The 24,269-nt window shown below is 54.1% G+C and overlaps 3 protein-coding genes across 4 annotated transcripts in view; 2 read left to right on the plus strand and 1 right to left on the minus strand.

The window, feature by feature from the left end:
- Positions 1-7,102: 7,102 nt before the first annotated feature.
- KLF1 (KLF transcription factor 1) lies at positions 7,103-11,486 on the plus strand (the record flags this gene model as incomplete). Its single annotated transcript, XM_080672412.1, has 3 exons — positions 7,103-7,189; positions 7,818-8,643; positions 10,790-11,486. The coding sequence occupies 3 exons, from the start codon at positions 7,103-7,105 to the stop codon at positions 10,963-10,965; spliced, it is 1,089 nt and encodes a 362-aa protein (XP_080528538.1). The 3' UTR covers positions 10,966-11,486.
- A 1,840-nt stretch (positions 11,487-13,326) lies between these two features.
- On the plus strand, positions 13,327-15,939 carry DNASE2 (deoxyribonuclease 2, lysosomal). The gene is made up of 7 exons (XM_080673876.1): positions 13,327-13,430; positions 13,535-13,648; positions 13,768-13,915; positions 14,008-14,086; positions 14,392-14,547; positions 14,637-14,834; positions 15,231-15,939. The coding sequence occupies exons 2-7, from the start codon at positions 13,554-13,556 to the stop codon at positions 15,608-15,610; spliced, it is 1,056 nt and encodes a 351-aa protein (XP_080530002.1). The 5' UTR covers positions 13,327-13,430; positions 13,535-13,553; the 3' UTR covers positions 15,611-15,939.
- Positions 15,940-16,245: 306 nt separating this feature from the next.
- The window catches only part of MAST1 (microtubule associated serine/threonine kinase 1), a 29,027-nt gene continuing 21,003 nt past the window's right edge, over positions 16,246-24,269 (minus strand). The window contains exons 13-26 of one of the 2 annotated variants that reach the window (XM_080675187.1): positions 23,604-23,742; positions 23,356-23,488; positions 23,050-23,215; positions 22,852-22,953; positions 22,577-22,699; positions 22,042-22,151; positions 20,702-20,880; positions 20,377-20,624; positions 19,842-20,048; positions 19,400-19,629; positions 18,966-19,088; positions 18,723-18,859; positions 17,696-17,883; positions 16,246-17,589 (exon numbers count right to left, since the gene is read on the minus strand). In XM_080675187.1, coding sequence (XP_080531313.1) covers positions 16,328-17,589; positions 17,696-17,883; positions 18,723-18,859; positions 18,966-19,088; positions 19,400-19,629; positions 19,842-20,048; positions 20,377-20,624; positions 20,702-20,880; positions 22,042-22,151; positions 22,577-22,699; positions 22,852-22,953; positions 23,050-23,215; positions 23,356-23,488; positions 23,604-23,742 — 3,347 coding nt within the window. In that variant the 3' untranslated portion in view covers positions 16,246-16,327. Of the gene's footprint in view, positions 17,590-17,695; positions 17,884-18,722; positions 18,860-18,965; positions 19,089-19,399; positions 19,630-19,841; positions 20,049-20,376; positions 20,628-20,701; positions 20,881-22,041; positions 22,152-22,576; positions 22,700-22,851; positions 22,954-23,049; positions 23,216-23,355; positions 23,489-23,603; positions 23,743-24,269 lie in introns of both variants that reach the window. The other variant, XM_080675186.1, reaches the window with a different exon arrangement.

The raw sequence follows: 24,269 nt of genomic DNA on the forward strand, positions 1-24,269 counted from the left end.
TCTAATGGGGTGCGGTGTATGTGAGCAGGAGGTGGGCTCTGATGGGCCATCTCAGCCCAACCTGTCTGCTAGTCTGTCCTGGAAGCACAAGTAGCCGCAGGTGACTGTGTGTGACTCTTTGTGCTCTGATTCCGTGCATCTGTGTGTGTCAATGTGCTTGAGTGACTGTGTATCTGTATGTGGGTGGGACTGACTATGCCTGTGACGTTGGGGACTGTTGACTGTGAGTGGTTGTGTTACTGTCTGTGACTGTGTCCTAAGTGTGGCTGAATGTCTTTGTAGCTTCTTGTCTGTGTAATTATAAGCTTGTATTTGTGTGACCGTGTGACTAGATATTTGTGTTTACTAGTATGTCTGTGATTGTGTATATCTATATATGTCAGTGTATTTTAGTCTATGTGCAGTTGTATGTAATTATGTGCCTGACTGTGACATATGCCTGAATGAGTGGCTTTACTTACCTAGGTCACTTTTAAGAACATTTATGGCCCAGCTGGTGTAGTGTCGACCTATGAACCAGGTCACTGGTTCGATTCACGGTCAGGGAACATACCTGGGTTGCCAGCTCGATTCCCAGGAGGGGACGTGCAGGAAACAACCAATCAATGATTCTCTCTCATCATTGATGTTTCTATCTCTCCCTCTTCTGTCTTCTCTGAAACCAATAAAAACACATTTTTTAAAAAGAGCATTTATGCAGTTTCCATATGTCTGGGTGCATCATGCTTGAACATACCTATATATGAAAGACACACATCTACCTTATCCTGCCCATTCCCATTTGGGAAAAATAAGGTCCAGATTGCAAAATAGACTTGGTCAAGGTCACAGTGCAGAGCAGGGACCAGGACTGGGATCCAGGCCTCCCAATTCCCAGAACAGGCCTTTGCCCACCCAGGAACACTTCTTCCCACATAGATACTCTGGGAAGTGTAGTGTGTGTAGCATGCTCTGCCTCACACACTGTGACTGGGTGTGATGGGAGTAACTGTGGGATTGTGTCTGAATATTATCTCTGGCCTGCAAGTCCCCAAGTGCCTGAGATCTGGTGTTCCTGAATTCTCTCACTTTCTGGGCCGTATTTTCCTTAATATAAAAATAAAATTATTTGAATCTTCTTCCTCACACAATAGGCAGTTCAACACCATCCTGAAATATCTGGGATTCTGCATAGCTCTTATTTTTCTGGACACCCCCCCCCTCCTCCTGGAACCAGTGACCTCTCTCTTTCTACTTCCTTTCTTCCAAAGCTCCCTGCCCTGAAGCTGTTGTGGGTGCTGGAGTTCTTTATGCCCAGGGGGAAACCAAAATCAAGGCTCAGGCCTTGCTATCCTTCAAAGTCCAGTATTCCTACAGGCCACATCATCCCAGAAGCCTTATCTCCCAGCCAAATGCCTCTTTTTCTCTGGATCCTTACCCTGTTGCCTCATCTTTCAGAGCCAGCATGCCTGTTTAGTGCCTTGTCCTAAACCAAGATCTCTCCTTAAAAGAGACTCTGTTTTGCCCAGCCAGTGTGGCTCAGTGGTTGAGTGTCGGTCTATGAACCAGGAGGTCACAGTGCGATTCCGATTCCGTGGTCAGGGCACATGCCCAGGGTTGCGTTCTCAATTCCCCAGTAGGGGGCGTGCAGGAGGCAGCTGATCAATTATTCTCTCATCACTGATGTTTCTCTCTCACTTCCTCTATGAAATAAAAAAAATTTTCCCTAACCGGTTTGGCTCAGTGGATAGAGCATCGGCTTGTGGACTGAAGGGTCCCGGGTTCAATCCCAGTCAAGGGCAAGTACCCTGGTTACCGGCACATCCCCAGTAGGGGGTGTGCAGGAGGCAGCTGGTCGATGTTTCTGGCTCTCTATTCTTCTCCCTTCCTCTCTGTAAAAAATCAATAAAATATATTAAAAAAAAAAAAAAGAAACCTCAAAAAAATTTTTTTAAAGAGATGGTTTTTCTCTTCATAAAACCACTATAACTCCAGCCATTTTGTTTTACTTAAGTAAAAGTCACATAAAATTAGCCATTTAAAGTGTACAAGCCCTCGTTGGTTTGGAGAGTGTCGGCCTGAGGACTAAAGAGTACCGGGTTCAATTCTGGTCAAGGGCACATGCCCCCGCTTCTCCAGAAGCGGGAATGCAGGAGGCAGCCAATCAATATTTCTTTTTTTTTTTTTTTTTTTTTTTTTTTTTTTTTTTAAGAAAAAATGTTAATTCAGTTTATTAGGGTTACATTTGTTTTTTTTGTTTTTTTTTTTTTAAATAAATCTTTATTCAGATTATTACAATTATTTCTCCTTTTTTCCCCCATAGCTCCCCTCCAGCCATTTCCCACCCCACCTTCTGCCCTTATCTACCCCCCACTGTCCTCATCCATAGGTGTATGATTTTTGTCCAGTCTCTTCATGAACCCCCCCATACCCCTTTCCCCCTGAGAATTATCAGTCCACTCCCCTTCTATGCCCCCGATTCTACTGTATTCACCAGATTATTCTGTTCCTCAGGTTTTTAATTCACTTGATTTTTAGGTTCACTTGTTGATAGATATGTATTTGTTGTTCACAATTTTTATCTTTCCTTTTTTCTTCTTCCTCTTCTTTAAGAATACCTTTCAGCATTTCATATAATACTGGTTTGGTGGTGATGAACTCCTTTAGCTTTTTCTTGTCTGTGAAACTCTTTATCTGCCCTTCAATTCTGAATGATAGCTTTGCTGGGTAGAGTAATCTTGGTTGTAGGTTCTTGCTATTCATCACATTGAAAATTTCTTGCCACTCCCGTCTGGCCTGCATAGTTTCTGTTGAAAAGTCAGCTGACAGTCGTATGGGTGCTCCCTTGTAGGTAACTAACTGTTTTTCTCTTGCTGCTTTTAATATTCTCTCTTTGTCTTTTGCTCTTGGCATTTTAATTATGATGTGTCTTGGTGTAGTCCTCTTTGGGTTCCTTTTGTTTGGGGTTCTGTGGGCTTCCTGGACTTGTAAGTCCATTTCTTTCACCAGGTGGGGGAAGTTTTCGGTCATTATTTCTTCAAATAGGTTTTCAGTATTTTGCTCTCTCTCTTCTTCTGGCACCCCCATAATTCTGATGTTGGTACGCTTGAAGTTGTCCCAGAGTCTTCTTACATTATCTTCAACTTTTTGGATTTTTTTTTTTGCTTTTTGCTTTTTCGGTTGAGTGTTTTTTGCTTCTTTGTATTTCAATTCTTTGACTTGATTTTTGTGTTCTTCTTGTCTGTTTTTGGGTCTCTGTATAATATTTTTTATTTCAGTCAGTGTATGTTTAATTTCTAGTTGGTCCTTTTTCATCTCTTTGAGGGTCTCGTTATATTTATCGGCCTTTTCTAGGATATTCTTAAAAAGCCTTATAACCGTGGTTTTGAATTCTATATCCAGTCGTTTGTTTTCCTCCATTTCTTTCGTTTGTGATCTGATTCTTAGACGCCGCATTTTCACTGCTTCCCTGAGTTGGTAGATTTGTGTGCTAGGTTTCCAATTTGGCCCAGTGGGTCTGCCTCCCCAGTTAACCTGAGGTGGACACTCTTGGTGCACACCTTTGTGGACTGTGTGTACAGCCTTGTTGTAGTTAAGTCTTTATTGTTGTTGGTATCACTGGGAAGAATTGACCTCCAGGCCAGTTGGCTGTAAGGATCAGCTGTGTCTATGCTGGGAGAAGTCCGGTGCTGGAGACAGCCTTATAGGATTAGACTTGCCAAATTGCAATAGCCTCTGTGCTCAGCTTGGATGGGGTGGAGTCTCAGTCTTGGCTTCCCATCAGCCTTGCCCTTGCTAGCACGTGTGTGCCTTCAGTCCTCTGCCTTCCCGGCTCCCGATTCTCCGCCCGAGAGTCCAGACTCCCCCCACAAGAGCGTGGGTCTCCGGTGGCTCGCCTGGAACTGGGGTTCACTGCAGTCAGAACTGGGGCTCACTTCAGTCAGAACCGGCGTTCAGTGCCGTCAGGAGCCTCTGACTCCCTTCTGCTAGGGAAAGCCTGTGGCAGCCCCCGCAGCCTTTGTGCGCACTGGCGCGAGCGGACTTTCAGTCTTCCGCCTTCCCCGGCTCCCGAGTCTCCGCCCGAGAGTCCAGACTCCCCCCACAAGAGCGTGGGTCCCCAGGGGCTCTCCCGGAACTGGGGTTCACTGCAGTCAGAACTGGGGCTCACCTCAGTCAGAACTGGTGTTCGGTGCCGTCAGGAGCCTCTCACTCCCTTCCGCCAGGGAAAGCCTGTGGCAGCCCCCGCAGCCTTTGTGCGCACTGGCGCGAGCGGACTTTCAGTCTTCCGCCTTCCCCGGCTCCCGAGTCTCCGCCCGAGAGTCCAGACTCCCCCCACAAGAGCGTGGGTCCCCGGGGGCTCGCCTGGAACTGGGGTTCACTGCAGTCAGAACTGGGGTTCAATGCGGTCGGGGGCTCCCTTCCCCCTTCCGCCAGAGAAAGCCAGCCAGGCACTCCGCCGCCCTTCCTCTCTGCGCGCACAAAGACCCTTTGCCGTACCTCCAATTCTCTGTGAGCTTTTCTCCTTCCTTCTAGTTGTAGAATTTTCACTCAGTCAGCTTTCCTGCGGTTCTGGATGGTGTCCGTTCTGTCTTTTAGTTGTAGTTTTGAAATTGTTGTGCGAGGCAGCAGTTTAGGTGTTTACCTATGCCGCCATCTTGGTTTCCCGCCAATCAATATTTCTCATAATTGATGTTTCTGTCTCTCCCTCTCTGAAATCAATAAAAATATATTAAAATAAATAAATAAGGTGTACAATTCAGTGGCATTTAGTACATTCACAATGTTGCACAACCACTACCTCTATCCAGTTCCAGAACATTTCCATCGCCCCAAAAGGAAACCTTGTACCCATTAGCGGTCAATTCCAATTCCCTCCTCCCTCTAACTCCCAGCAACCACTAATCTTTCTGTCTCTATAGGTTTGCCTATCCTGGATATTTCATATAAATATAACAATATGTAGCTTTTTGTGACTGGCTTCTTTCATTTGTCTTAGGGGTTCATCCACATTGTAACATGTGTTATAATTTCAACCCTTTCATGGCTGAATAATATCCTATTGTATGAATGGGCCACATTTTGTTTACCCACTCATTTGATAATGGACATTTGGGTTGTTTCCACCTTTTAGCGATTGTGAATAATGCTGTTGTGTTTGAGTCCCTGTTTTCAGTTCTTGGGTGTATACGTAGGAGCGGAATTGCTGGTTCATATGGTAACACTAAGCTTAATTTTTTGAAGAATCATCAAACTGTTTTCCACAGTAGTTGCACCATTTAATATTCTAACCAGCAGTATACTAGGATTCAAATCTCCACACCTTTGCTAAAAATTGGTATATTCCTTTTTTTCTTCTTCTTATAGTCATTCTAGTTAGTGTGAAGAGCTGGCTTTTACATTACTTTTTGCCCTCACCCCCCAAAAAAATATTAGCACATGATAATTTTTTGTCTTCTTGTGTGATGCAACTCTGTGTGTCTGTGGTGGTGTCTATGTCTGGGCAAGGTCCTGTGTCTTTCCCTATTAGGGTGTTTAATTCCACGTTGGTCTAGTTGCCTGTGTTTGAATGAGTGTGCCCCTATGGCTAGACATTGGTATCTGTATAATTGGGTGACCAGTAATAGGTGGCATGATTGCAAAAGGTTGTAGATTTTGTACGGTACTGTGTGTGTCTGTGTCTGTGTCTAATGTTAGCTGTGTGTATAACTACATCATTGTGTGTTTGTAAAGGGTTGTAAGCTACTGGGTTATATACCTTTGTGTCTGAGGCTGCATCTGTGTTTGACAGGATTGTGTAACTGCGTCTTCTATAGTTTTGTGACAGCATATCCAAGAATGCTCTTATGTCTGCTTAGTTGTAGCTAAACCATGCCACTATAATTGTACAATTGTATGTGATTGGGTAATTCTGTGTGATTATGAATTCTATGTCTGAGGGATTATGTGACTACACCATTGTGTAACTAAACAGCTTATGGTCGTATCTTCCTGACTACATGGTTTATGTGATGCACAGACAAGTATATGGCAGGGTCTACATGGTCAGTGTGGCTGAGGTGACCAGGAATTTGTGTCATTATGTAATTGCACATTACATATGTCACATATGTAAATTTATGTGTGAACTATATGTCTGTGACGTGTGTTCACGTTGCCCACCCCGGGATCCCAGGGCATCACAGTGGAGGTCCCTGGTGTAGCACCTTGGATCCTGCCCCCTTGTGGGACAGAAATCAGGCAGTTGCAGGACCAGGGCAAGTGTTGGAATGGGTCTCCAGCAAGTCAGGTGCTTCCTGTGGTCCAATCCAATGCTTTCATCCCATCCAAGTGAGGTGGCCGACTTCTCCCCAGACCTAGCTGTAGTGGCACCAGCTTCAACCTCCACACAGCCCCACTCCCCGCAGTGCTCCCTGGGAGTCCGTGGCAGGCAGCGGAGGCTGATTAGCAGGGGCCCCTCCTGCCACTGGGCTCAGACCCTGGAAATTCATAACCCAGCCAATTTCAAGGCAAGCTAATGTGAAGCCCCAGCTTCTAGCCCTGCCACTCACCAGGGACAGAGCTTTGGCTGTTCTGGGCCCCCACCTGATAGCAGCCTCCACCGTCTGGGGTGTCTGATAATGCTTGGCTTGGCAGGGAGCTTGTGCCAAGTCCCGCCATCAGCACGGCTGTTTCTGTTTTGGGGGAGGGGGAGAGGGAGGGGTTTGCAGGGCCCCAGTTGAGGGAGAGAGGGATCTGGAAGCCCCTTCCCAGAATCCCCATTCCATCTGTCACCCCCTCTCCAGGTAGGTAAATGAGAGGGCTCCAAGTCTTTCCTTCTTTGGGGGAGCCAGTACCTCACTTTACGTAACACCTGAACCCCCAAACCTCTGGACCCCTAGCCCCTGAACATCTGACTGAGCTTTGGATGCAGGGTCAGTCTTTAAGGCGCCGTGCCAAACAGGCCAAGGCAAGGTCTGTTCCCCAGAAATGGTGACACCCCCCGCCTTGCCTGACCCTTATCAGGGGTTGCAGCCAATCAGCTGAGAGCAGAGAAGAGCCTTCCAAGGGGCCATCAGAGCCTCAGAGCCCACGAGGCCACAAAGGGAGAGGAGACCTGAGGCCCTTGGGTGGGCACCAGCCAGCCATGGCCACAGCTGACACCACCTTGCCTTCCATCAGTACGCTGACTACCCTAGGCCCCTTTCCAGACACACAGGAAGACTTCCTCAAGGTGAGGCCAGGCAGGGTCTAGGTGGCTGGCTGGGGTCCGGGTCTGCAGTCACAGAGCTTGGGGGTCAGGTCTGCATCTAGCCCTGGAATCCAGAGACCCGGCCAGGGCTGCGGGTTCTCAGTCCCGTCCAGGGATCTGAATGTGGTCTAAGGGCCTATTTCTGTCTTGGAAAAGGAAGGCTTGGAGCTGAACACCATGGTGGTCTAAGCTCCTTGAGACGCCAGGTAACAGGAGGAAAGAACAAAGGTGTCCAGGGGACATCCAAGAATTAATCTTGGGAATTAATCTTATAGGGGGACTGGAAAGGAGTGGGAGATTCTGGGGGGAAATTGAGGCAAGGCTGCCCCCCTCCCATTCTTGGCTCTGCCACCCCTTCCCCCATGCCTAAGTGCAACTCCAGATAATGTAAGTCTTATCTCCAGTCGCCAGCCAGACCCTATCGACCTCTGTCCCTGAAGCTGGGGGGGACGGGGACAGTGTGAGGGAGTGGGACAGACAACAGACAAGCAAGCAAGACCCCCTCTGGAGCCTCAGGCCAGCCTGCCCCCTCAGGGCATCAGGCCCCCTCCATCGGGGAAGGGTGCCCTGGTGACCGCAGAAGTCTCACGCTATCGGCTCCCTCCCGCAGTGGTGGCGCTTTGAGGAGGTGCAGGACTTGGGCCCAGGCCCCCCGGACCAGGCTCGGCCGCTCCTCCACGTGAGGCCCAAGTTGGAGGACGCGCCTGGGGAGAAAGAAGACGACGATAGGGATCCGGCCACTGCCTGGGACCTGGATCTCTTCTTCACCAACCTGTCGGGCCCGGAGCCCAGCGGCGTGCCTCAGACCTGCGCTCTGGCGCCGGGTGAAGGTCCCGGAACGCAATTCCCACCGCAGCCCGAGACCCTGGAAGCGTATGCGGGCGGCCTGGGGCTGGTGGCTGGGCTCTTGGGTCCCGAGGAGCACCCGGGCTGGGCGCGCCCAGTCCCACAAGCTCCAGCCCCCGACGCCTTCGTGAGCCCAGCCCTGGTCCCGGCTCCCGAGCCCAAGGCACTGCCGCTGCAGCCAGTGTACCCGGGGCCGGGAGCGGGCTCCTCCGGCAGCTATTTTCCGCGGACCGGGATTTCGGTGCCTGCGGCGCCCGGCGCCCCCTATGGGTTGCTGTCCGGGTACCCAGCATTGTACCCGGCTCCGCAGTACCAAGGGCACTTCCAGCTCTTCCGCGGGCTTCCAGCGCCCGCACCCGGCTCTGCCGCGCCCCCCTCCTTCTTGAATTGTCTGGGACCAGGAACCGCGGGTGCGGGACTCGGGGGAACCGCAGGAGACCCAAGAGGGACCGCGGAGACCGTGCCATCCAAGCGCAGCCGGCGCTCATGGGCGCGCAAGAGGCAGGCGGCGCACACGTGCACATACCCGGGCTGCGGCAAGAGCTACACCAAGAGCTCGCACCTGAAGGCGCACCTCCGGACCCACACAGGTGAGGCAGCGGGGCTCCAGCTCAGACTCGGAGGCTGGGCTGGAGGCGGAACCTCGGGAGCAGACTGGCCGGGGGCGTGAGACGAGGAGCAAGGGAAGGGGAGAGGCCCGGCCCAGGAGGCGGAACCGTAATGACAGGAGGGGCTAAGCGGAGTCTCAGAGCAAGGAACCGGACCGAGGCAGCTGGAAGCGGACCTGGACCCTCAGAAGCAGGGCAGGGGGACAGGTAGCGGGTGCGGGAGGCGGGTGGGGGCAGAGAGAGGACCTAGAAAATCTGAGCAACGTTTCAGGGAACTGACGGGTAAGATCTGGGCCCGGGCCCTAGCCGGTTTGGCTCAGCGGATAGAGCGTCACGGCCTGCGGACTGAAGGATCCTGGGTTCGATTCCGGTCAAGGGCACATGCCCGGGTTGCGGGCTCAATCCCCAGTAGGGGACGTGCAGGAGGCAGCCAATCAATGATTCTCTCTCATCATTGATATTTCTATCTCTCCCTTCCTCTCTGAGATAAATATATATATGATCTGGACCCCGGCTGAGGAGCAGAAAGTCTAACAAGTGGAGTAGGGGGCGGGGCTGGAGGAGGGACGGCGGGGAGGCGCCAAGTTTGGCAAGCCGGGGACCTGGCCAAAGACGCAGGGTTCAGGTTTGTGGCAAGCGAGGAGCGGAGTCAGGGGTTCAGGGAACGGAGACAGGAGTATATAGAGTAGGTTGTTTGCATGGCGGCGGGTCCCTGGTTGGAGCTCAGGAGGGGAGATACAGGGCAGAGTCAGTTTCATGTGCTCAGATGCAGAGTGGTTCCAGGAAGATAAGGAGAAATAGCTGGAAAACAGAGGAGGAGGGTGGGCCCAAGAGAAGCGGGTCTCGGGTCTCGAGGAGCCAAAGACCGAGCGAGGCTGTGGAATAAAGGTGGGGAGGAGGAAGAGTGAGACCTATGCTTTAGGGCAGCGATTTTCAAACATTTTCATCTCCTGGCACACATAAACTAATTACTAAAATTCTGCAGCACACCAAAAAAAAGTTGTATTTTTTGCCGACCTGACAAAAAATAGGTAAAATGACGATTTACCAAAAAAAAAAAAAAAGTTATTACCTACCCTTTTTGCTCCAAAGTGACTTTAAAAAAAAAAATCAGATGCCTATGCTTGCATATAAGGATTTCTGGTACCAAGAATTAACCAACCAGATGTAACCTTTTTTTAAAAAAATGTATTTTATTGATTTTTTTTACAGAGAGGAAGGGAGAGGGAGAGAGAGTTAGAAACATCGATGAGAGAGAAACATCAATCAGCCGCCTCCTGCACACTCCCACTGGGGATGTGCCCACAACCAGGGTACATGCCCTTGACTGGCATTGAACCTGGGACCCTTGAGTCCACAGGCCAATGCTCTATCCACTGAGCCAAACCAGTTAGGGCTCAGATGTAACCTTCTTATGTGACTTGACCAATAAGATACAACTCTATTATATGACCTAAATATTTATGGTTCAAGACAGGGCACTCACAATGGGTGACTATTGTTTTGTTAGCTGTTGTCATTTTATTTAACAACTGAAGGGAAAAGAAGTCAGTGCCCCTGACTAAATAGTCAGGTATTTCACACTGGTTGAAAACCGCTGCTTTAGGGGTCCACATAGATGGTGGGGCCAGGTGTAGTGTGTGTGTGTGTGTGTGTGTGTTGGGGGGAGCTAATCACCACAGACAGGGCCTGGAACACCAGGTGATTCTAAGGGTCAAGCCAGGGGCAGGGTTGGGCAGCAGCTGGAGGGTCCCCTGAAGCAAGGAGGGGGCTGGACCATAGGGGACAGGCCTAAGGATGAGGGTAGAATGACTTTAGGACACAGGGACAGGTAACAGGGCCTGGGAAATGGGCCAGTAGTGTAGGGGATGTGACTTGGGCCCGGGAAATGAAAACAGGCTTGGCGCCAGATGCAGGTACTGAACAAGAAGGGTCGGGGTCGCAGAGGGCCAGACCTGGGTGCACGCCCCTGAAAGCGAGTGCCTCCTTAAATTTTGCACCCTAAGCCCCTCGCTTGCCTCACCCTAGTCCTGGTCAAGGCTGAGCAAAGGAGTGTGGCCGGATGCAGTGGCAGACCTGAGGGAGGAGTGGGGCAGACAATGGCACTCATGATCTCCTCGCCTTCCAGGGGAGAAGCCATATGCCTGCACGTGGGATGGCTGCGGCTGGCGGTTCGCACGCTCAGACGAGCTGACTCGCCACTACAGGAAACATACAGGACAGCGCCCCTTCCGCTGCCAGCTCTGCCCTCGGGCTTTTTCTCGCTCAGATCACCTGGCCTTGCACATGAAGCGTCACCTTTGAGCCAACCTCCCCCTCCACCACCACTACCCCCAGCACTTGGACCTTCCTGGGGACTGGGGATGGAACAGGAGCGGATCCACGCAGGGCGGTTTCCCTTGGATGGACCCTTGCCGGGACTCTCGACCCACAGATCCCCAGGAAGAACAAGGACTGGCCCATAGACAGACCTGGGGGAGCCTCCAACGGAAGCTCCCACATGTCCTCAGCTACAGGGAGCCACACAGAGACTTCCTAGGGTCACGTAGACCCAACGAGACAGACTTCCAAATAAATGGACTCAGATGGACACTCAAACACTTGAGACAGACAGACAGACCCTCGGAGAGCTGGACCCTCAGACCAGCTCACAGGCGGCCCTGGACAGCGGAAGGGGTTATGGGGTGAGGCTTCTCAGAGACCCTGGCTCTAGAAGGGATCTTTCCACTGTAACGTCCCAGCTCCGCATGTGGCTGGCATCTGTTGTGAATGGTTATGGGTCTGTACCAATGCTCCTCCTAGATAAAGCTTCAGCTGTGGCCTGCATTTGTGAGTTTTGGGTGCTGGAAGATGGGAGGAAACTGTAACCCCAGCGGTGATTTTGGGGGGCATACTCTCACACTCATCTCCTAACCTCAGCGATACCACTCAGGATCCTGCACGCCTTGCCTCCCCTTTCCCCCAAGATCAGGCTACATCCTCCTTGTCTCCTGCCTTGAACCCCAGGGGCATTTACAGGGACCATCTCCCTCTAAGAGGCCCCAGTCCGGCCCCAGAATCACAGCACCCTTCACCATGCCATGATTCAAAGGGACTCCTTGGCTAGCTCAGGAAAATATGTACAATGAAGGGGAGAAGACAAGGAGCACAAACTCCCCTTTTAAAAAATATATAGCCCTAGCTGGTTTGGCTCAGTGGATAGTGTTGGCCTGCGGACTGAAGGGTCCCAGGTTCGATCCCAGCCAAGGGCACATGCCCGGGTTTCAGGCTCGATCCCTCCCCCCCAGTAGGGGGCGTGCGGGAGGCAGCTAATCAATGATTCTCTCTCATTGATGTTTCTATCTCTACCTCTCCCTTCCTCTCTGAAATCAATAAAAAATTAATAAAATAAAATAAGACTTTTAAAATAAAAATCCTAGTCTTAATATATATATATATATATATATATATACACTTTTTAAAAAATATATATTTTATTGATATTTTACAGAGAGGAAGGGAGAGGGACTGAGAGCTAGAAACATCGATCAGCTGCCTCCTGCACACTCCCTACTGGGGATGTGCCCGCAACCAAGGTACATGCCCTTGACCGGAATCGAACCCGGGACCCTTCAGTCCGCAGGCCGACGCTCTATCCACTGAGCCAAACCGGTTTCGGCTATATATACTTTTTTATTATTGATTTCGGAGAGGAAAGGAGAGGGAGAGATAGAAACATCCATAAGAGAGAAACATGGATCAGTCGCCTCCTGCACGCCCCCTACTGGGGCTTGAGCCCGCAACCCGGGCATGTGCCCTGACCGGGAATCGAACCTGTGACCTCCTGGTTCATAGGTCGATGCTCAACCACTGAGCCACGTCGGCGGGGCACAAACTCCCCTTAAGAGAGCAAAAGTCCAAGAGTTGGACCTCAAGCTGTAAAGCTGGAAAGGAAAAAAAAAACAAATTTGGCTGAAACCGGTTTGGCTCAGTGGATAGAGCGTCGGCCTGCGGACTGAAGGGTCCCGGGTTCGATTCCGGTCAAGGGCATGTACCTTGGTTGCGGGCACATCCCCAGTGGGGGGTGTGCAGGAGGCAGCTGATCGATGTTTCTCTCTCATCGATGTTTCTAGCTCTCTATCCCTCTGCCTTCCTCTCTGTAAAATATCAATAAAATATATAAAAAAAACAAAACAAAACAAATTTGTGTCTCACCCATAAGCCGAGGGGGGAGCAGGGTCTGGCGGGAGAGTGGATTGGGATAAACAAGAATCAGAAGAGCCCTAACCCGTTTGGCTCAGTGGATAGAGCGTCGGCCTGTGGACTGAAGGGTCCCGGGTTCGATTCCGGTCAAGGGCATGTACCTTGGTTGCGGGCACATCCCCAGTGGGAGGTATGCAGGAGGCAGCTGATCGATGTTTCTAACTCTCTATCCCTCTCCCTTCCTCTCAGTAAAAAAATCAATAAAATATGGTTTAAAAAAAAAAAAAAAAGAATCAGAAGAGACAGAAGCGGGGCCTAGCGGAAGAACGTGAGCGGTGATTGGCCAGGAGTAGAGTCCGGGCCCCGACACGCTAAACCACTTGGCCATCAAAGGGCGTGGTCTGGGCCAAGTCAGAGGGTGGAGCCTCCAAGGGTCGCATCCAATGGAAATAGGAGGCGACCGTAGGCTGGATGGATGAGGACCGGATCTTAGCGGAGTGACCGCCCAAAAGGAAGCCCCGCCCCCAGGGAACAAGGCCTGCCTCTTCAAATCTCTGCTTCTCATCTCAGGGGCGGAGTTTCATCCTGTGAGGTTCCGCCCTGGGTTCTCTGGAGGGTTTGGGGAAATGAAAGTCACCTAGGACCGGGCCTGGTCCAACTCGTGATCCGGCGCCTCGGGGTCCCAACACAGATTTCCCGACTCCAGCCCCATGGCCACGCTGAGCCTGCTGCTCCTGGGCGCGCTGCTATGGGTCCCAGCAGGGACCCTGACCTGCTACGGGGACTCGGGGCAGCCTGTGGATTGGTGAGTGCGGGGCTCCGACCGTACCCCCCCGGGCCGGACTGCAGATTGCTAAACCTGGGTGAAGCCTGGGGCTTGTTTTCTTCCCCTTCCTCCGTTTCTGTCCTTTTCCCAACCTCCAGGTTCGTCGTCTACAAGCTGCCGGCCAATAACAGGTATAAGTACTTGGATGCGGACTCAGGGGGCTGGCGCGACGGTACGGGGTCCATCGACAACCTCAAGGGAGCCGTAGGCCGCAGCTTGCTGCCGCTGTACCGGAACACCAGCCAGGTGAAGGGGCGGGGTGCCAGCAGAACCTAGGTGGGACTCTAGCGGGGCCGGCCTGGAGGAAAACTTCATGTCGTCCCATCCATCTCCCCCAGCTTGCCTTCCTACTTTACAATGACCAGCCACCTAATAACTACGGGACTCAGAACTCTTCCAACCGGGGGCACACGAAGGGTGAGGCCCAGATTGGGGGCTGGAGAAGGGCTCTGGCTTCCTTATGCATTTTCCCCAGCTAACTCCTGACCTGCAGGGGCAGGAGGGGGCTCCTTTAGGACACAGGGGCAGGGTAACAGCTTATCTTAGGTAAATGCTGTCTTTCTCTGGACTGTGACAACAGTGGGCTGCGGAAAGAGTTCAGCAGTGGTCCAGAGACTGACCATACCCCCTCCAGGCTCCCTGCAAACTGAGGCTGTTCCTGGCTGCACATGTGCTTGTTGGGAGACCTTGAGCAGTTCCCCCGATCCTGTCTTTTGGTTCAGGTGCGTTGCTTCTGGACAAAGAAGAGGGCTTCTGGCTGATCCACAGCGTTCCAGGGTTCCCTCCACATGCTGCATACAGCTGGCCTCCTAAAGCCCACAGATATGGGCAGACCCTCCTCTGTGTGTCTTTTCCGTTCGACCAATTCTCAAAGATTGGTGAGTGGGGCAAGGAAGCAGGGCGAGTGCTTGGTTTCCAGACCAGAATGTGGAACGGTCCCTAATTTTCTCCTCCCCTTGCCTTCCAGGCAGACAGCTGAGCTACACCTACCCCAATGTGTATGCCTACCAGCTGGAAGGGATCTTCCTCCAGAAATTACCTGGCCTGGAGGAGGTGGCCAAGGGCCACCATGTTCTCAACAGACCCTGGAACAGCAGTGTGACACTCACATCAAAGGCAGGGGCCACCTTCCAGAGCTTTGCCAAGTTTGGAAAATTTGGAGATGGTGAGCCCTGAGGTTGTGGGTTGAAGAACTCTTTCTCTGCAGAGGTGGTGTCAGGTGTGCCCATGGCTGAGAGCAAGTTGGAGGTGGGAACTAGAACTCTTTGGGAGCCATAAACACATGAGAGGTACACAACCAACAGGCCTGGGCTCAGCCATTGGTTTCTGGTTGTGGGGTACATTATTTAACCGGACTCTCATTTTACCCATCTGGAAAAATGGGGGTACTAATATCTACTGTAAAGGGTTGTTGTGAATGAAGTAATGAATATAGTGTTTAGTAAGAGCTATTAGCCAGGAATTGACAACCAAGGAAACTGAGCTCAGAGAGGGCCAGTAGCCTAGGGATTCCCTAGCAGTGACCCTGACCCTGTCCATGCCCTCTTTCCATCCTCTGCAGACCTATACTCTGGCTGGTTGGCAGAAGCTCTTGGAAGCAATCTACAGGTCCAGTTCTGGCAACACTCTCCTGGCATCCTGCCCTCCAACTGCTCCGGGGCCCAGCAAGTGCTGGATGTGAGCCAGATAGCCTTCCCTGGACCAGCTGGGCCCACATTCAATACCACAGAGGACCACTCCAAGTGGTGTGTAGCCCCAGAAGGGCCCTGGGCCTGTGTGGGTGACATGAATCGGAACTGTGGAGAGGAGCACCGAGGTGGGGGCACACTGTGTACCCAGCTGCCTGCCTTCTGGAAAGCCTTCCAGCCTCTGGTGAAGGCCTGGAAACCCTGTGAGGGAAGAGCAGCACCTTGTCTCCAGAAAGCCCAGCAGAGCATATAGGGGCCAGTTTGGACTTCAGTTTAAACCCCAGCTCAGTCCCTTATTGTGTGACCTTAACTGTGTGCCTTAACCTGTGACTCAGTCTACTCATCTGCAAAATGGGAACCATAACACTTGACTCAAAAGTTGTGAGGAGCCCTAACCGGTTTGGCTCAGTGGACATAGCATCGGCCTGTGGACTGCAGGGTCCCAGGTTCAATTCCGGTCAAGGGCATGTACCTTGGTTGCGGGAACATCCCCAGTAGGGGGTGTGCAGGAGGCAGCTGATAGATGTTTCTCTCTCATCCATTGATGTTTCTAACTCTCTATCCCTCTCCCTTCCACTCTGTAAAAAAAAAAAAAAAAAAAATCAATAAAATATATTTTTTAAAAAAAAGTTGGAGGAATAAAAGGAAAGTGGTAGATGGGGCTGTTAACGTTTTCTTCGGGTGGGCACTGGGACTCCGAACAGCGTTGCACCTTCCTGGGGTCTGGGGGCAGCTGGCTCATAGGTGAGACCACAAGGAAAGAGCCACACAAGACTCACCTCCCCTCTCTATAGTAACCAGGACTGGAGTTCCTCCCCTTAATAAGAACACAGGCAAGAGGGCTAAAACCTTGCCTTGCCAGGGAGGTGGGGCAAGCCTCAGAAAGCTCACGAAGCACAGACACACTTTATTTATATGTGTACATATGTATACAGGTGGCTGTACAGTGCAGGGCCAGTGGCCCCCTCAGCTAGGGGCCAGGGGGCATGGGGCAGGGGGCCCTTTTGGTCAGGCCTGATGGAGGCACAGCTTCAGCAGGGTACCTGGAAGTCAGCCCCACCTCGGGCTTGGTGGCCTGGAGAAGGGGAGTGGGTGGGGCTGGGGGCCCTGTGCTGCTTGCTGCATTTTTCATAGGGGCTACAGAAGGGGTCTGGGCCTCTGGGGAGAGCTTGGGGGAGGTGGGCTTGGAGCGAGGCCCGCTCTGCGTGGTCCGCTCCTCCACCTTCTCCAGCCCCCAGCGTTCAGGGCCTCGGAGGACCTCTGGTGCAGGAGGCACCAGGGGTATGGATCCCTGCAACCCCTTAGAGTCCGAGCCCAGAGACCGGGACACCTCGATCCTGGCCCCAGGCCGCTCGGGCTCTACAACAATGGGCACTAGGGTCGTGCCCACCTCACCGGAGCTGCTGCGCCGGCCTGTCTCATGTTCTTGTACCGGGCTCAGTGCGGCCTTGGCGACCGTCCTAGCCGCCCCACCCAAGCCATCCTCAGTCTGCACGGTCTGCACACTCTGGTGCCGCGTGCCGCTGGCATCCCGTTCCAGGGTCCGGCCTCCGGGAGTCGTCACGCGGGGCTGGGTGCAGGCCTCCCCACTGCCGGGGGACTCCTCTTTACTCGATGCCCCCGTAGGCCTGGGGGTGCCCTGGGGCAGCTGCGGGTCCACTCCCAGGCTGAGGGGCGACTCCTGGCGGCCCAGGCGGCGGACAGCAACCTGCAGGGGCACACCAGGCCCCTCGACAGGGGGCGTCTCCCCATCAGACTCAGCCAGGCTATGCAGCGCCAGCTCACCGTGGAAGTCTTTGCGGAAATCTGGGTGGCCCACCTCGAGGCTGTGTTTGCGCAGCGCTCCCTTCTTGTCAGCGCCAAGCGAGGTGCCCAGCTTCTCCGCTGACTGCACGCGTTTGAGAAGCGGCGAGCGCGGGGGCTCCGCACTCTTGGGGCGTGGGCGCACAACCGGCGGCGAGGAGTGCAGCTTGGCCGGGAAGCTCTGTGTCGTGTGTGAGCTTCCCACCGTGTGGCCAGGAAGCGGTGGCGGCGATGCCTGCGTGGGGGACGGCGTGTGCGCCAGCGGTGACAGCGGAATGTTGCCGGCCGACTTGCAGCGCGCAGAGCGGTACTGGCGGTGCAGCTTCGGCGACAGGCCATGCAGCGTGCTGGGCCGGATGTGGTGCGACGCTGAGGATGCCGGGGAGTTGGGGGTGCTCGAGGCAGGGGAACTGCTTTGGGACGAAGCACCTGAGGGTGGGCAAAAGGGGGTGTTCCGCTGGCAGGCACCGCCAGGGAACCCGCCTCTCCCACACTCCCCCGCCAGCGCTTGGCCCAGCGCAGGCCCAGAGCTTACCTAGGTAGGCGGAGTCGGGTGTGGAGCGGTAGCTGTGCGTGGGTGAGCGAGCTGGGAGCCCGTGGGTGGGCGAGCCCGGGAGGCTGTCGCTGGACGACAGTGAGCGGTTTAGAGACGACAGGGAGCGGCTAGTGTGAAGCAAGTTCGATTGCTTCGTGATCTTGCGGAAGAGCGAGCTGCGCTTCTTGCTGGGGAATAAGGAGAGGGCCATTTACCCTCTTAGACCAAATTCACAACTCCTGGCTCCACTTCAGCCCCTGGACCGCCCACTCCTCTGGCCCCTCCTTCTCCAGCTACAATCCACTTATCAAAACCACAAGAACTTCCCACATGGGTCCGCTTGGCTCCTCCCACCTATTTTTTGCTGGGCACTACCAAGCTAGAGTCACCTATCAAAGCAGGACCAACCTCTTCTGGCTCCTCCCACCTCTCTAGTCCCTCCCTCTCCTGCTGCAACTCACCTATCAGGGAGGGAAGAAGTTCACCTGCCTCAGTTCAGTCTGGCTCCTCACTTAAATCCCCACTCACGACTTGTCCAGGCCAAACCCACTAATCAAAATATAACACTCTCCTGGCCCCACCTTCCTCTCATAGCTCCTCCTGCCTATAAGGGAGGAAATTATTTCAGTTGGCCCAGTCTTGCCTGGCTTGCTCATTCCAGATAGAAATCCCTTCTCCTAGCCCTCCCAGTGGACTAAACACACTCAAAAGGACAAGACCACCTCCTGAACTGTGCCCTCGCTCATTTATATCTACTGGCCCCGCCCACCTGCCCAGGACACTACCGCAATGCTCTTCTTCCAGCCCAGGAACCTGGCACTGTCCCAGCCCGTGCTTCCCCCACCCACCCACCCATCCCCCATCCTCTCGTTTTTGCTGTTTTTGCTCTTTACTCGGTGACCCCACCCTTCTTTCTCCTGTCCACAGCTGTGGCCCTCCCATCTTAGCCCTGCCCACTGTTCAAACACTGGAGTGTTCCCCTATGCCTGCTGTGTATAGCCCCGCCTCCACACTTGGCCCCACCCACCTCTCCTGGCCCTCCTTAGCCGAGGGTCTCCTGTTCCTCCGTGCCATTTTGGCCTTGTAGCTGCTGCGCCTTGCAGGGCCAATGCGAATGGAGGTATTTTCAAAGGGTGTTGTGGTCACTGCCACCTTGTTGCCACTCTGGGGGAAGAAGGGAGACAAATGCTCTGCTGGAGCTGTTCAGGCAGCTCCAGCTCCCAGGACCTCCGCTCCCCTCTCCCCAGTGTGCTACCTCCCTTGCACTCACCTTAAGGATCAGCTCCACGACCTCAGGATGCACCATGCCATGCACAGGCTCCCCATTCACGTGGGTAATGAGGTCCCCCGCACAGAGCCCTGCCTCCTGGGCTGGGCCCCCCTCTTCCACGTGCTGGGGACAGGGCACCACACAGTGCAGGGTTAACAGGATCAGTAACAAGGAAGCTCCCTAAGCTTATGTGCCCCACACCTAGCTCTGCATTTACTTTAATCCTTGTAACACCTTATGAAATAGTAATTATTCTTCCCAGTTTACAACTGAAGCAACTGAAGCTCAGAGGGGGAAGGACACTGAAGGTCATAGGAGTCTCATCCAGGCTGCCTGGATCCAGAGACTGAACTGTCCCTCATTTCTGGGGGTTAAAGGGGAGCTTCTCTACCCCACTCCCATCTTGGAACACAGACCCCACCATGAGTGCTCACCCAGACAATGTGATGGACACTGTAGACGTCCGAGTCACCCATGTAGACACGGATGGCTCGCAGTGTGAAACCGTACTTCTTGCCAGAGCGTTGGATGGTAATAGGGGAGCGGAGCCCACTGACAGCCGGTGAGTAGTCCCGGCTGGGTGAGGAGTCCCTCGAGGATGGGTTGGAGGAGAGAGATCGTGGAGACATGGGGCTGGCCAGGGGTGAGCTTCCATGAGGGTCCACTGCAGGCAGACACAGAACCATGGTCAGAGGTCAAGGCCAGCAATTAACAGCTCTCCCAGTATTTGCTCCTCCCACCTCCTTAAAGTCCCAGAGTTCTCATTGGTCCACCCCAGTACCCATCACTGTGGACAGGAAAAATGCAGCGTCATCATTGGCCTATCCTGGCACAAATGGGGGCAGACCCTCCCTTCCAGGTGGGGCCCAGCATCACCTGCAGGAATCATGACAGACAAGGCAGTGGCAGAGGCTGACTTGATGACTTTGCCCCCGGTTCGAGAAGGCCGCTTCTCTACTGCTGGGTCCCCTGACAGCTGCTGATGCCGAGCCCGGCGCAGAACCAGGTCATTGGTGGCCCTCGGGCCTGATGGGTCCCCGTCCTTTGAAGGTGGGCAGAGGTCACCTGGGCGTGGTTGGTCAGCTGCAACAGAGCAGGTGGGTTAGGAGGCAGTCCAAGGTCCGAGCATCTTGCATGTGTTCACTCTGCCTGGAATGCTTTTCCCACTTCTCACCCTGTGGGAATGTCAGTTTCCTGGGAACAAGTAACATGCACCTGGGACAACTCCTGGCACACAGAAGCGCTCAAATGCATGAGAGAGCATGCAATGCGGGGTGCTCCTCACCTTGATGAGAACCCAGATTGGAGTGTGTAGAGTACATGAGATCTTGCATAAACAGTACCAGGCTTATTGAATGCTCAATGTATGGCCACTGGGGAACTAGGGAAGGCGGCAGGAGGGGGCACTCACTGGCTTCGGAGTCCCCGCTACTGGCAGTGCCATCCCCTTGAGCTGCCTCTTTGGGGACCCGTGCATCCAGTGAGCCTGGGGGATCAGAGGTGGGCCTGGCAGACCTGCGCAGCTGGGTCTCATCCTCATCCTCTTGGGGGGCGCTGAAGCGGCTGGGCTCCAGCAGCGCCGAGAACCGGCGGCGTGCACCCAAGGGTGGACTGGCCTCCCCCTCCAGGAAGCTGGCCTCAGACGCCGAGAAGCGCTTGCTGCTAAAAGGGGGCGTGGTCAGAGGCGACACGCCTCTTCATTCCCGCTCCCCAAACCTAGTCCTGCCCCTGCTCACATCTCTGGGGAGCCCCCTCTCCAGGTCTTCTCGCGCAGGGTCAGGCTACCCAGGCCCTCCCGCTTGCCGGCCACCTTCTCCTCTAGACCCTTAGCACTCGGCTCCCGCTTGCTGCCCCCCGCTGCCGCCACCGGGGTCTTGGGCTCATGCTGCGACAGCTGCTCCATACTGCTATACACCTGCAAGGGAGAGTGAGCGGTGGTGAGAGGCACGCTCCCGAACCAATGGGCTTCCTGCTACTGGACACGCTACGCCCTCCCAAGGCTGGGCCCCGCCCACCTCTGAATTGTCCCCCAACCACCTACAAATCTGCAGCTCAGACCCCACCAAACATATTTAACCTTAGACCCTGCCAATAATCTTTTTTAAAATATGTTTTTATTGATTTCAGAGAGTAAGGTAAAGTGATAGAGAGATAGAAACATCAATGATGAAAGAGAATCATCCATTGGCCACCTCCTGCATGCCCCACACTGTGGGGGATCGAGCCCACAACCCAGGCATGTGCCCTTGGCCGGAATCGAACATGGGACCCTTTATTCCGCAGGCCGACGCTCTATCCACTGAGCCAAACCAGCTAGGGCAACCCTGCCCATATCTTGACGAATTTGCCCTCTTTCGTGCCCCACCTTCCCAGTTCTCACCCAATCATATGTACCCCAAGCTGGGCTCTACACACCACTACATGCTGCTCCTCAAAGTGAGACCTTGTTCACCTTTGCCCCGCCCCCACTGCTCATCCTCTCCACCCCAAGGTCCTGACCCCGCCTCATCTAGACCTAGCTCCGCCCCACTGTGAGTCCTCAGTACCACAGCTGTCCAGATTCCTGTTCGATTCCACCCAATGCCAAAGGCCCTCCCATACACCCCCAGGCCCTATCACTTTCAGAATCCCGTCCCCTCAGCAACTTCCCCAGACGGAGACCTCGGGCCTACCAGGATTCCCTCAGCTTCCGCAACCCCGCCCCACTCAGGCCCACCTCCAATTCCGTCCTCATCCCGCTAAGAGAAAAAGATCCTGCCCTAGCCGGTTTGGCTCAGTGGATAGAGCGTCGGCCTGCGGACTGAAGGGTCCCGGGTTCGATGTACCTTGGTTGCGGGCACATCCCCAGTGGGGAGTGTGCAGGAAGCAGCTGATCGATGTTTCTCTCTCATTGATGTTTCTAACTCTCTATCCCTCTCCCTTCCTCTCTGTAAAAAAATCAATAAAATATATTAAAAAAAAAAAAAAAAAAGATCCTCGCCCACCCCCAACCCCCGCCAAGCCCCGCCTCCCGACCTCGCCCCACCCTCCCCGGGTCTGGCCCCACCCCTAACCCAGCCGCCCAGCCTTGGCTCACCTTGCTGAAGCGCGGGGAGCAGGAGGAAAACTGGCGGATTTCCACAGGCTCCTCCTCCGTCGTGTCATCCTCATCATAGGAGTTCACGTGGTGATACCTATCGGAGCGGGCTGGGAATGGGGGGTGGACTGTGACCTACGTCATGGATCCACTCCTCAGGGCTGCAGGCCCCGCCATGTCCCTGTCCCAGTCTAGAATCTGATTCTGGCCCTACTTCCAGGCTGGGTTTCTGCCCAACTCTCAGAGGCTCCATTAGCCCAGCGTCCAGAGGCCACACCCACAGACCCCACCTATGGCCCAGCCCCCCTCCCCTCCAGCCAGCCCCTGTCCCTGCCTCTTCTAGGTCCTAGCACTGCCCAGTAGCACAGGCCCAGGCCCAACTCCAGGCCCCACCCACCTTTCCTACTAACTGCTCAGACCGAGCCCCACCCCTATGCCAGGCCATCCCTCTCCTCTGTCTGGGTGGCTGGTCTCCTACCCACCTGGGCTCCAGCCCAGGCCTTGCCCAATGGTCCCACCCCCTTTCCCAGCTCACTGTCGAAGTAGCTGGTGTCATCCTCGGATTCCAGGTGGGGGATGAACTCTGCCTTCTGCCTCAGCAGTCCTGTCCAGTCCAGGTCTCGAAAAAAACTGTGCTGCTTTACCTCAAAGGCACCCCCTGGAAAGGAAGGAGTGGATGGGGTCTGGGAGAGAATTCCTGCGACAGCTTATGGCCAGCTCAAGAGCCCAGCCACCCACCCCTGTCTTCTACCCCAGGGCCACAGCACTTGGAGCCCAGCCCTTAGCTTCTCTGCACAGCAGACCCCTTACCTGCCCCAAGCCGGACAAGGGGGTTGGTCTGCAGAAGGCTGGATATCAGGAGCTGGGCATCTGTCGGCAGGGCTTCATCTCCCTCGGGCCACAGGATGTCATCTGCAGAGCAAGGTTGGGGGAGTTACTTTGGGTCCAAAAGGCCCTGGGTCTGCCCATGTCCCCATGCCCCCCACCTGCCACCAAGGAGGCACGCACCACTGATGACCTGTCCAAATAGCTCCTCGGGCGTGTCTCCGAAGAAGGGCACACAGCCCACCAGGAACTCGTAGAGAATGATGCCCATGGCCCACCAGTCCACCGGTTTGCCATAGCCCTGGCGCAGGATGACCTCAGGCGCGATGTACTCTGGGGTTCCGCACACCTAGGGGCAGGCGGTCAGCCTGCACTCTGGCCACAGGAGGGGCCTCGAAGAGGAGCGGCACTCCCCACCACACCCTGAGCCCTGAAGCCCTGCTGGATAATCCCCCCGCCCCCCAGTGATCCCCACAGCCACACACACACCTGTTTGTCCAGAAACTCCCGAGCATCCTTCTCGATATGGCCTTCATACAGGTTGGTGGTGAGGCTCATGAGCCCCATTTTGGAGAGGCCAAAATCCGTGAGTTTGATGTGGCCCATGGAGGTGATGAGGAGGCTGCAAACACAAGCAGGGGTCTCAGAGGGGAGGCTTGCCCACTTCCCTCCTGGCCCTTCCATACCAGCACCTACAGAGGGGCTAGGAGGGGGTGATGGGAAAAGTCAAGGCTCACTTGTCAGGCTTGAGGTCACGGTGCACAATGCCATAGTTGTGTAAATACTCAAGTGCCAGCACTGTTTCGGCAAAGTACATGCGGGCCATCTCCACGGGCAGCGCCCCGATGTTCTTCAGCAGGGTAGCACAGTCCCCCCCTGTGTGTGAAGGAGGCACGTGTAAAGAGGGAAGCACCCTTGCCCCAGTTGTTCACTCCACATGCACGAGAGCACCAAGTCCCCATCTCACGTTGCCCCTATTTTACAGCGAAGGAAAACTGAAGTGCAGAGGGGCCGCACTCTCCCAGGTCGTACAGGGAGTGCCCTCTACCATGCTCCTCCTGTCTTCTTTTTAAATTTTTTATATATTTTTAAATCTTCACCTGAGAAGAGACTCATTGACCTTTTCAGAGAGAGATAGGGAGGGAGGGAGGGAGGGAGGGAGGGAGGGAGGGAGGGAGGGAGGGAGGGAGAGAAACATGGATGGGGCTGGGGAACGAGCCTGCAACGCAGATTATGTGCCCTGACTAGGAACCAAATCCGCAGCCTTTCAGTGCACAGGACAAGGCTCCAACCAACTTGAGCCACACCAGCCAGGGCTCCTCTTGTGTTCTTAACCATCTTCCAAAGTTGGCTTGATCTGAGACTCAGACAGAGGTTGGATCATGAAGGGAGTTGGTGGAAAT

The sequence above is a fragment of the Plecotus auritus genome (genome assembly GCF_963455305.1).
Source record: "Plecotus auritus genome assembly, chromosome: 6".
In the NCBI taxonomy this organism is placed as follows: Eukaryota; Metazoa; Chordata; class Mammalia; order Chiroptera; family Vespertilionidae; genus Plecotus; species Plecotus auritus.